The sequence below is a fragment of the Monodon monoceros genome, unplaced genomic scaffold, assembly GCF_005190385.1.
Source record: "Monodon monoceros isolate NGI ecotype Baffin Bay Population unplaced genomic scaffold, NGI_Narwhal_1 Super_Scaffold_14, whole genome shotgun sequence".
Classification (NCBI taxonomy): Eukaryota; Metazoa; Chordata; class Mammalia; order Artiodactyla; family Monodontidae; genus Monodon; species Monodon monoceros.
This window is the reverse complement of record NW_021703770.1, coordinates 63129510-63142235: the sequence shown is the minus strand read 5'-3', so window position 1 is coordinate 63142235 and position 12726 is coordinate 63129510. Positions and strand designations below refer to the sequence as shown.

Below are 12726 nucleotides of genomic sequence, written 5' to 3'. Positions count from 1 at the left end.
GATCAAGTAGTGTGATGGACCACTACATAGATTTATATTCTGTTTACATTATATCTCGAAATTTTATATTTTAAGAAAATAGTTTTAAAAGTCCTCTGTGTATGTATATGTCATATGTATATGAAAAATTCATAGCACAATTTAATCCTGTTTTTAAAGATTTAAGTTATATTATTTTTATGATGTAATGTATCATTTGAATAATACGGTAATGATTTCAGCATGTTGACAGTGAATCTGTTTTATTCAAAATTTCATTGGTTTGTCCTTTGAGTGATCTTACTTGCTTTTGACATATTTTTGTTTTACAATAGGGCGTACGATTATATTGCCGTCTTCATAGTCTATTTACTCCAGTGATAAGGTGAGTCTAGTTTCTAAGTTCTGGGAGGTTAAATGGAAATATTTATATTGCATATTAGATAAATATTATTAAGCTGGAACTTAACTTATTTTGTTTTTCTTCCCAAAGTGAAAACTTTACTTTTAAAGATTAAGTCACAATTTATCTGAAAATATTTCTGAATTTTCTGAGGCTCTAATTATACCATTTCTTCTGCTCTTTTTATTCTGATTTCTAAAATTATTTGCCATTAATTCATAGTAAATTACAGGCTTGATTTTGAAATGATCCACCTTCAGTTAATATTTAATAAATAATAGTTGGCTGGTTGGTAGAGGATTCCAAAATACTGTTTACTATAAATATTTACCATTATGGTTATTTGTATACTAATTTTTTTCATTAGACTGTGTAATCAAATCTTGGATATGTATTTTATTTCACAATAATTTTTTAATCATCTTTTATCCAAAGAAAAAATTTTGCACTTGAAAATTAAGAATTGATTTGGAGTTAATAATTATAATTTTCTCATTTTTTTTCTGTACCATGTTTTAACTTCTGAAGAGATGCCTTTTTGTTTTTTAAAGAGAAATCAGGATTCATTTTCAGTTTATCTCTTTAGAAAAACAGCAGGAAACTTTGAGTTCTATGTTATGATTACTAATAGAGATCATCAGTACTTTTGTAATATGCACTGGTATACACTAACTGGTAGGATGTAATGTAATGTAAAACTAATTTCAGACGGCCAGATATCATTTGGAGTTTATTGACTAAAACATACTTTTCGAAACAGAAAAATGAACATACTATTTCTAAAATGAATATAGAGGCTTTTCAGTCGTGGTTGTAGAATCCAAACGTTTGATGGACAGTGTTTCTGTTTTTCACTCTGCTTTCCAATTCCAAGGAAATGCAGAGCTTAAAAAAAAAAAGATTCCAAAAGTTGCTGGTAAGTGTTGGAATGCCCACACTGCAGGTCCCGAAGGAGAAGACAGAATTTTACCTGTTACTCCTGAAAATGCCCTGTCCACTTTCACAAGCAGGCTTCACAAAGTAAAAAGAGGTGAAAGGAACCAACATTCGTTGATTCTCTGCTATATTCCTGGCACAGGCACTCTGTGAATATGTTGGATAACGTAATGCTAAAAGATGGTTCGATACTTAAGGTTTTTTTCTGCTAAACTAATAGAAAACGATACTGGATAATTTTTTCAGGCCACATGTGTATGTATATGTAGGTTTCACATGTGAGAAAATGTGTTCTGAAAATATATTTTAGCCATGTGGGATTTCTTATCAAGAAAGTTACATTCTGAAAGAGCTGATAAGAAGGAATTGTTCTTTGGCTAGAAATGACGATGAGTTGTGCAAGGTAAATTTACGAGAAAAAACCCCATAAAACAGATGGAATGTACGATAGTCATGTGTAAACTCAGCTTATGAAAAGAAAAATGACTTGGGTGAAGAATCCACAGACCCACGTGTGGTCTATAAAAGACTACCCTGTCCTTCTTATTGACACATGGAAACCAAGATGAAATGGGTGATGAGGTATCAGAAGTAAGGAGGTAGACTTAAAAAGATTTTTAAAAATATGCTCTTGATTACTGGCTAACTAGTTCATTCACTGTTGAACTCTCAGAAATTTCATTCATGTTTCAGGGAGCTTTTTATGAAAATGGATGAAATGATGTCAATATTAATTGTAAACTACTGACAGAAGCTAAAGAACCATGAATATAGCCAGTAATTATTTGTCACGCCAAGTTGATTGCAGTTTGGATTTTTTTGACATGTTGAAAAGACTGTCGTTTTCTCATTCCATTTTGATCCAGGCCTGCAAAGTAAATGAATTACAGGTTTCCACCCTTGGGACCTTACTCTGATCATGAGCACTTTGTTGGTATCTAACTAGACTTTGAAACGTTTCTCAGAGCTGGGAAGTCTGCAGAAAGGAGAGTCTGCTGTGGAGAGCCAGGATTCCCGGGGCTGCCTGGGGATGCAGCGTGGCTGAGTCCGTGCTCTGATCAGAGAAAATGAGTAACGAGGTTCTCGGTGTGTTTCCCTCAAGACAGGCCTCAGGTCTCCCACTACAGCTGAGCCTAATGAATAATCCTCTGGGGCAAATCCTGCCTTCCTGGAGAACTTAGGAGCAGAAATACAAGGGGCTGCTTTATTTCCCATACTTTGAGGAGATTTTTCGTAGACTCTGTCTTGATTTAAAGGGAGGGAATTCTATTTTATTATTCTTTTACTAATGAGCTATTGTATTTCTAGCCAAGTTATCACCAGGTAACATAACATTAACAATCAGTTTGGATATAGGAAAATGTGAAAGAAGAAATGTCCTGTTTTGGTATCCTTGTGGGTTTCTTCTTCTGGTGTGAGCTGGTGAAGGGAATTTTCAGGTGTGTACACCTTGTAAAGCTGTCTTATTTACACATAAGTGGGACAGTCAATTCAAATTACATTGAGTAAACTCTTCTGTTGCACACTTATACGAAATGAAATGGTTCCTTGTGCTTACTTGTCCTCTTGCTTAATGTTTTTTCTTTCTCTTTCCTTTATAGAGATAAAGATTACCACTTAAGAACCTACAAATCTGTGGTTATGGCCAACAAGCTGATAGACTGGTTAATTGCACAGGTAAATAGACAAATAGAAGTTACTGAGTTACATTCATTGCTGCTTTAGACTTTGAAGTGATTTAGGTACTTTTTAAAACTCCCACTTGCCAATGAGACAGTGAAATAACTTGACCAAGTTCATACAGCTAAAATGAAGCAGAGTTAGGATTTGAACCTGGATCATCTGACTTCAGAGTCCCAGAGTTGATTTTTATGCAGTATTGTCTTTCAAGAGGAAGGTGTTTCTGGATTCAAAAATATCATCTGAGATCCATCAAGAAACGAAGTATAATTTAAATAAATGTGCATGTACTAAAATTACTTGTATGCTTTGTTCACTGATTTGTTTTAAGGTATCTGGTTTTTAGTCCTAGCAGGTTATATTCTAATCTCCCTGTGCCTTCTTCTCTGTTAGATAATAATTGTGTTTTGATAATATGAGCTTTACTTCTCTGAAATGGATTGAAATTTCCAATTAGTGTGAACAGGGGAGGGTGAATGGGTGAATGCGATAAGATGTATCGTTTACGTATTGCCCTATGTGTATGGCTAGAAGCTTTTGCAACTGAGATCTGCCCTACTTTTCATGCTAATGGTAATGCTTGTCCTCCTAATGCAGCTGTAAAGTTTATAAGCCCATAGGTAGACAGCATCACAAAATATTTACCCCTCCCCACGGGCCCACTCTCAAGCTTCACTCCCCTCCCCCCCCCCCAAAAAAATACAGTATCCATCTGCATACACTGTAAATAGGAAAGTATAAAACTTGCTGTGGTTGTTGTTCTGCTTCTTAGAATGTGGGAGCTGATAGCTGGTATTGAGAAAATGTTATTTGCAACTCAAGGCATCTAGCCCATCATAATAGATATTCAAATATAAATTTATTTAAATGTGTTATTGTACTAGATCAAGTAATAAATAGTCAAATGTTTTCCAGGGATTGAAGAAAAGGCTAAGAAAACTGATATCCACTTTGACAGAACTTACTATTTTGAGAAAGGGGATATTGCTTGGTTGAAATGTTCTCATTACATTTGGATATTTGAGTCAATTTACTTTTCTGTTATTGAAGAAATTAGCCTACCTCCTTTGTTGCAAGTGGATAATAACGTTTGATGCTCAGTCATAGAAATGTTTATTTTTTGTTTCAAATATTAATGTTTAATTCCCATTTGATTCATCTGTGCACATACATTTTGAGATTTTTATTTTTAATATTAACTTCTACACTATCCAAGACCACCTATTTTTGCATTTTATGGCACTTAGATTTATTTTATCTAGAAATTAAGATCTTAGATTAAACCAAACAGTTCTTTTTAGATAAAACCCAAATTCCTATGTCCAGGGGGTTTACTAGTGTGAGAGCCTTTTATAACACTATGGTCAGTGTGTGTCATTGGGATTGGTTCTGTGTTTGGTAACAGAGTTGGAATCTCACCTAGAAATTAAACTGTTCCAGAATTCACATGAATTCTTGTACTATATGTTGATTATATGAGAAAACTGAAGAAAGTTTTTTTGAAGCAAAAGCTGATGTTGAGTAAATATTTAAAGTTCTGACTCAGGAAGTCAGTTATCAACTTTTTTTTTTTTTTTCCTTTTTGGCACATTTACTTTCCAAGTGTGAATATTAGAAGACTAAAATAAGTTGCTCAAAAAACGGACCAAGTTGCAATTCTTTTTTTCTTCAGCTTTTCCTAGTAGTCTGTTATGACAGCATCTGTAGAAATTGTACGTAATAGAAATTGAAATGGACTGGGATTCAGGTAATCTGGTGTGTGATGACAGTTCTGCTGATAAGCAGTTCTGCAAACTTGATTGAGTCACTTAATCTCTCTAGATTTTATATTCACAGCTGTTTTCTGCTTACTGGACTAGCTGTATATGTCAGCTCTTCTCTGTCACTTAAGCTTTATGATTCTGATGGTGTAAAACGTATCCAAATGTACGTATCAGACCTGATTAACTCTAGCTTCAGATTAGGACAATATGGGCTCGCTGTGAAAAGAAAGACATGGTAATGGTGTGATAAGAGAAGGATAAGTTACAGTTCTTAATCTAAGATGAAAAAGAGATATTTTAAAAGTAAGGGTCTCTTTCCACCAAGGCTCTCAAGTGATAATAAAACTTAATTTCTAGCATTGACCGGGACACTGAGTTGACTTGGAGAGCTTAAGGGGACCAAATAGAGAACTGACTCCAATGTGATAGTCTATGTGTTGTTTGGAGTATAGTCTAGATCTGATAGCTTTTGGATGATGGTACTTATTATATACCATATTTTAAGTGACTAAGTTCTTCACCAGATTTGAATTGCTGGAGGGCAGGGAAGTATTTTTTGTTTGAGTGCTTTACTCTCTGTAGCACTTGGCACACTTTGTGGCAGAAAAAAAAATCTTTTGAGTAAATTCATAAAAGTTACGTAACAGCTATATTTTGAAAAGGGCACAGATGCGTTGTCCAAAGATACAGATTATACATGTCTTGTTAGTTAACAGGATTAGTGAGGGGTGGAGTTGTCACAGCATGAGGTGGCACTTGTTTTGGTCCTTGATAGACAGATAGGTAGAATTTAAATGTGTGAAGGGTAACAATTGGGGGGGTCAGCTTGACAAGAGTGAAGGTGACCCCACCTTTGGAAAATGAGGCTGGAGGGGTAGAATGAAGTTAGGATTATGGGAGGCCTGGAAAGCCCAACAGAAAATTTTGATATTTTACGATTATTAAAAAAGAGAGTCAGTGTAAAGTTTTGGAACATGATATTCCTGTGTAAGGAAGTTTAATTCTATAAAGGCAATAAGTTAGAGAAAGTACAGGAAAAAATTATGGCAATTTAGAAGTGAAATGAAGAAACACTGGGTTAGGGTGTTGAGACAGAAATGAAATAGAAGCCAGAGAGAAGAGGGGATGGATTTGGTAGAGTATTGTACCTAAGAGTTAAAACATAGGACTTGGAAAAATGAGATAATATGTACGAAAGCACTTCTTAAACTGTAAAACATACAACTGTCATGACATATAGACACACACACATACACATATATATTCATATGCAGTCGGCCCTCTTGGGATCTACGAGGGATTGGTTCCAGGACCCCTGAAGATACCAAAATCCACAGATGCTCAAGTCCCTTACATAAAATAGAGTAGTATTTGCAAATAACCTCCCATGTACTTTAAGTAATCTCAAGATTACCTATAATACCTGATGTAATGTAAATGCTATGTAAACAGTGTCTGGTCCTGCAATTCAAGCTTTGCTTTTTGGAACTTTCTGGACTTTTTTTCTCTGAATAATTTTGATCCGTGGTTGGTTGAATCTTCAGATGCTGAACCCGTGGTGACAGAGGGCAGACTGTATATGAATTCATACTTAAATGAATAAAATAGATGTTTTCTAGATAAAAATCATAACAAAAGTTTGCATTGGGCTTTCTTTTGGGGATCAGTTATATGAGCTGATTTTTTTTTTTGGCAAGATAGAGAAAGAGAAGCTTGCATTTGCTGACTTCACTGAACAACACACTCTTAGGGTCTTACGAGTCACCCTAGATTAGTAGGTTTCTTTGGGGGGGGTACTTAAAGAGCAAGGCCATTTTGTGGAAGGGAGGTGATAGCTGAGATCACGCATAATAATTTTTACTTAGCAAGTTTTATTTAGTGAGTTTTCAATATGTAGGATATTTCCTTGATACATAATTGCGATATAAGATCAAAGAAATAAGAGAAAGGGATCATTTGTGGTAGCAATACATTTTAGTTACCTGTGTATTTTTCCTTTTAAATGAGACATGATTTTTCTCAAGAAGTATGAAATCTTTATTTTTTATGTAATGTCAGAAGAAGATATTTTCATAATCAAGTGAATGTTTTATAACCCTTAGATGGATCGTGGCCTTATGAAAGCAGCGTCTGTCCTAATGTATGAACGGCTTTGTCAGTACAGTGCTGAAATGTCAAACGCGGTGAAGATGCAGCAGAATCTTCAGTTGCCTATTAACTTGTACGGGGCTTTTGTGGTTAACAGGGGGATTGCCGCACCCGAGAAGAGGCAATGATATTTGGCGTTGGACTCTGTGACAATGGATTTATGCACCATGGTAGGGATTGTTATTGTGGAAGCTTACAGATGTATTTCACTGTTTTGTTTTGTTAGGACACTGGGAGTGTCTCAGTGTTCCAGGGAAGTCATCTAGAGACAAACCAGCAAGACTGTCTGGGTCTTGCCATGTGTCCCTGTTGGGTCACCACGTCTGCATTCAATGTCACTTTGGTGCCTTTGCTGTGTCTAACAACTCTTGTCTACCAGTTGCCATTACTTCTCTTCTGTTTTTCTCGACTGATCCCAAAAAAGCAACAGCTTGAACTAGAAGTTTCTAAAAAAAAAAAAAAAAAAAAAGCTGATATATCTTTTTGAAACTATTTTAGGTCAGACCCATGTTTTTTTTTTTTGAATGCCAGTATATATTAAAATGATTAAATGAGAGCATTTAATCTGAACATTTATTGTTATTTTTAGAAAAATGCTTTCAAAATTATCTCAGAGAACAAAATTATAAATCTGTTTCTTTTTGGCTACTAATTAAAGATTGAATTTCTTTCTTGTTTGATGACTTCATTTCCCTTCAATTTATAAAAATAATGAGACTTAGTTTTCCCTCTCTATTCATACCATCTTATAGATTCCATAAACCCAAACAATCTCTTTTCATTGTTAATATTTGCATATGTGTATATTTGATAGCTCTTGTACCTATTTGTCAATTACACTCAGAAAGTTGTTACCTCTTTCCAAAGAAAAGAAGTACAGCAAAAGTTAACAGCGATTTTGAGAGCATCCTTGGTTATCGTATATTCCTTTGGGAATTCCATTACATTCTAGTATCTCTGGACCACTGTATGAGTTGTGATAGGAGAAATATCTGTCTTTGAAGAGCCAACAATGGAATGGAAGGAATGACGTTATTATAGGGGATTAAAACTATAATATCAACCTTCAAAGGTTTTGATTATTTTTCTCTTTAAAGTATCAACAAGCAGCAATTTTATCTAAATATTTTTTTTTTTAATATTGAGTTACAATAAAGGTTTTCCCTACGAAAGTCTCTGTCGGTAAAGCACAGCTAGTTCCGCTCATTCCTGGCCTTACTGATGTTCTCTCTCCCTGCCTTTAGACTGACTATTTGGTGGAGGAAAACAGTAGTAGCAGAAACACCATGTGAGTTTTGGGAAACTGCTTAGGTCATGTAGGCAAGACCTAACTCGATCTCAATTATATCCTCATTTCTCTTGTCACGTACAACTTGTGTTACCTTTTAATTTGTGGTTGGTAGTTTCATTTGTTAACTCACGTTGCCAACCAGTCCTTCATTCAAAGGTCAGTTCGTACATACAACTAGTCAACAATTGTTATTTGGACCTCCGTTAAAATAATGAAATCAAAAGCTGTCATTTTTGGTTGCCTACTATAAGCCAAGTTATTTACACTTATTACCTCATTTTAGTTTTGTCCAACATTATGAAGAAGGTTTTACTGCCTGCATTTTACGGGTGAGGAAACTGAAGTTCAAGGAGTTTTAAGTAACTTTCCTAGTGTTTCACTCAGAATCAGTCCCAGACCTGGAATTTGAGCTCCCGGTCTGTCTTATGATAAAGCCTAAAATTCTTCTGTGCCCTGGGGCTGCAGATCTTAGATCCCTGACTCAGTGATTCAACCTGTCTCAACAAGTAAGCTTTAGGGTATAAGGGTAGATAAGGAGAAATAGAGAAGATTTCTCTTTTAAGACACTTTGACAGTTGTCAGGTCCTCACTGAGTACAAATTCTTTCTATTAGTATTTAGCTTTATTTTTAAAAAGGCTAACAAAACATATACCTTATATCATGAGAGCGTGCCAGGAAGCTTAGGGACTTTGGGGGGAAATATTAATGTTCAGATAAAAGGGAAGAAACTGACCTTTGCAGAAATAAGGTTATTTGAGAATAATGTTTTTACAGAAAAGAACTAGGAATTAGTGGGAACTAAAATCACTTTTCACCCAGAAGACATCTTTCTGGTTTGAAGGGTTGGAATAAAAGCAACCACAGTGGGAATTGCTCACACACGTAAGGGCAACAGTTAACCCATTTGAATTTTCCCATAATTGTGCAGGATATTAAAAACAGAAATGTTTTTGTGCTTTTACTTAAAATGTTTACTACAAATTTGAAACACTGTAGGTTTCTATGTTTTGAACTGTATACATTTTTTGATTCAATATAATCTTTGACTTAAAGTTGGGTTTTAATCCGGAAAGGTGGCAGACTTGGTTAAGAAATAAAAGTTAACAATGAAAAAAATATTACTTATTTTAAAAATTCAAAATTATTTAGGTAATAGTAATCTAAAGGAAACATTGGCTTGAAATTATAGAAAGAAATAAAAAAGGGTTGTTGGGATATTTGTGAATGTAACTTGTTCTAGGTAATGGGACAGGGTATTAATTTAGGGGTCTGAAGGGTCTGTCAGTATGGAAACTGAGGTCAGTTTGGGGGTAATTGAAACAGTTTGAATCTCTCTCTGTTTCCATAGTCCTTGAAAAAAGTGAATTCAAAGACGAACCCTTACTTTTCCGCTTTTTTGCTGATGAGGAAGTGGAAGGATCGAATATGAAACATCGACTGATGAAACATGATTTAAAAGTTGTAGAAAATGTTATAGCCAAATCATTGTTGGTAAGTTTGTTACTGTGCTATGCAGGTTTTCTTCTTGATTAGACATTAACAGGAGATTCCATAAACATGTTTGACAGTGATGCAACGTATTATTTTATTCTGTTTGATTTGTAAGTTTTTTCGTAGTTGTTTTATTAATAGTGTTAATATTTTGCATTTCAGATTAAATCCAATGAAGGCAGCTATGGTTTTGGGTTAGAAGACAAAAATAAAGTTCCAATAATAAAGTTGGTAGAAAAGGGGTCTAATGCTGAGGTAATGTAAATTAGCATTTTTATTTAACTTTGTCCGTAACATACAAACATAAAAGTCTTACACAAAGTGAAATCAGCCTTTAAGTATCTTGACGGAAAATAATGTTTCTGAATAATCTTATTCTGAGGTTCTTTTAAATACTGTTGGGTTTGTGACAGAGGTTGTCTGGGTACTTAAGGCTAGTGGGAGGAGGTATTGTAGAGATCTACAGCTTGAACTGTCGACCTCCTAGGAGTCCAGGTGGCTTATTCCATGTCTGATTCTAGCCTGCAGCCCTGTGGAGACTGCATAGGGTGGGACCGTATTGTGTATGTCACATGATTCTTCCATTAAATCTAGGGCTGTATCTGCTATTTTCCTATCACTTTTGATTGTCTTATTTAAGTACAATTTCCATGAGTAAAGCACATGCTTTCGTTTATTTTCTTATTGGGTTAATGCCGATAAATTGATTAATGTACTCTCACCTTACCAGACTTTTAAACAAAGGAATCTCCTGATCATTCATTCATTCAGAAATATTTATTTAGTGCCTGTTATGTGATTAGCAGTGTTCTAGGCTCTGGTAATACAACAGTGAACAAAACAAAGTTCTCTGCCCTCATGGAACGTACCTTCTAATGTTATATCCCAAGTATGTCAGGTTAAAAGTATTCCTACCTCTGCCTGGCTTATAAAATGCTTAATCCTCAAGCAAATGTCTCAATTTATAAATTTTTAATAAAGAATGAGAAAATGAATGAAGCATGGCTTTTTAACTTTGAGCCTGTTTAAAGTTAGTAGCAAAATGTCACTTACCCTATTTGCTGGCGCCCAAGGTTTCTGTCTTTTACCAACCTCGTGCAAGACAAAGCTCTATGTACAGCATATTAATTTCAAACAAAATAACTCTGCTCAGCCCATACTCTGTTGGTAGGCCTGGCCAACAAATGACTGTTTTTATTATTTTCTATGATGAGGAAATGTTTTCCCCAGTCATTTTCAGAGGGTGTTCTTGGAGCCCAGCTTCATCTGACTCTGCCACCAATAAAATGCCCTCTCCCGGGTTTTCGTCATTTGGCTGGTAACCAAAACAGTATATAGTTTACAGGCAGTAGGGTTGGTTAAGAAGATTGGCCTGGTTGGCGTGGAGAGATAATGTCTTCCTTGTCATCTTTCCAGCATCTTGTGATCTGTGCCTGTTGGAGCTCTTCGTTGGTTCCAGGCCATTTCTCTCTCCTGCCCTGTGGTCCCCTATGCTATGTCAGGCTAGAGATGTATATTTGGTTGTTATCCATGTCTATATAGAGGTTGAAACTCTCTCAGTTATTTGGATATAGATGGAAAACACAGGCAAAAACTTAACCTGGGGTTTGACTGTAGTTAAAAGGATGAAATAAGAACTATAAAATACAACAGAAAAAAGGGTTACAGGAGAAGTACAGTGTTAAGTCCTGGAGGGAGGGAGGGAGGAGAATTTCAGTAGAGATGGGTGATCAAATTTAAAAGTAGGTCAAAGAGAATAACTGTGTTATCTCTTCCACAGTTCTGTATTGTGACATTGTATGAAAACATTGCAGATGTGTTAAAATGTCAAAATCTCTAAGTTCTAGACCCTTTCAGATTCTAATTCTGTGAAAAAATAGGTTCCTTATTAAAATAAAATTTGATTTTTTTTTTTTTTTTGCTGTTTCTCTCCTAGATGGCTGGCATGGAAGTTGGGAAAAAGATTTTTGCTATTAATGGTGACCTGGTTTTTATGAGACCTTTCAATGAAGTGGATTGCTTCCTGAAATCATGCTTAAATAGCAGAAAACCTCTAAGAGTTCTTGTGAGCACAAAGCCAAGAGAGTAAGTTGTATAATTTATGTGCGGTTTTTAAAAAAATTAGACATAGGTGAATAAAATAGAAAAGTTAAGAGTGAACATCTGGAATTAAGCATCTCACTGCTTGGCACATTTAAACGTCACCAACATCACTGATACTGGTCTGTAGATAATGGGAAAAAATACGTTGCTTATGATGGTTAAATGCTTGCTACTTAAATCAGGTAGTTTCAACAGAAAAATATTTTCCTTTTGATGCCCCAACTTTTCTGGTCTGGGTTGGGTTGAGTCTGATTATGAGTGAAGAAAACTAGTAGGACACTTGGCAGTGAAAACTTTATTCCGCCATGTTCAGCTCTAAGAATTTCAGGGACTATGATACCATTTATGATTAAATGTTCATAGGAGGTGGGATCAAACCTGGGTGACAGACACTTCCATGCTTTCATGTACTTAGTAACATGTCCATTATTTTAAAAAAATATGTCTACCTACCTATGATTAGAAAAAAACTTATGTTTATTATAGAAAAGTTAGTGAGTACAGGTTTTTCTAAAGGAAGACATTTTCTTATAATCATATTATCCATAAATGACCATTGTTATTTTTTTTGAAATTCAGTGCTAGTTGATTTTTCTAAGTATTGACACACGTACATACAATCAAGTATTTATAAAATGGGAACGTGATTAATGATCTGGGGGGGCTGAAAAAAATTAACAAGATATTATGGATATACTTGGAAAACATTAGCTTTTTGTCTGCAAATCATTGATGGTCTCGTGTTCCTGTATTAGATTTCCATGATTTGTTTAACTAATTTATTAATTGAGAGAATATATATAAAGTGCTTAGCATAATGTCTTAATGTACTATGATTATATCAATATTACTCTTTAAAATTGAAGTATATTATTTTAATAGTAATAAGCAACTTCATTAATTTGAAGATAAATGAAGGTTACCACTTCAG

The 12726-nt window shown here is 34.9% G+C and overlaps 1 protein-coding gene across 1 annotated transcript in view; it reads left to right on the top strand.

Annotated features, from left to right (window-relative positions):
- Window positions 1–12726, top strand: part of PREX2 (phosphatidylinositol-3,4,5-trisphosphate dependent Rac exchange factor 2) — a 284317-nt gene that overhangs the window by 126664 nt on the left and 144927 nt on the right. Inside the window, exons 13-18 of the mRNA XM_029223229.1 lie at window positions 315–364; window positions 2920–2995; window positions 7007–7079; window positions 9550–9692; window positions 9855–9947; window positions 11629–11777. Of these exons, the coding sequence (XP_029079062.1) occupies window positions 315–364; window positions 2920–2995; window positions 7007–7079; window positions 9550–9692; window positions 9855–9947; window positions 11629–11777 (584 nt within the window). The remainder of the gene's footprint in view (window positions 1–314; window positions 365–2919; window positions 2996–7006; window positions 7080–9549; window positions 9693–9854; window positions 9948–11628; window positions 11778–12726) is intronic.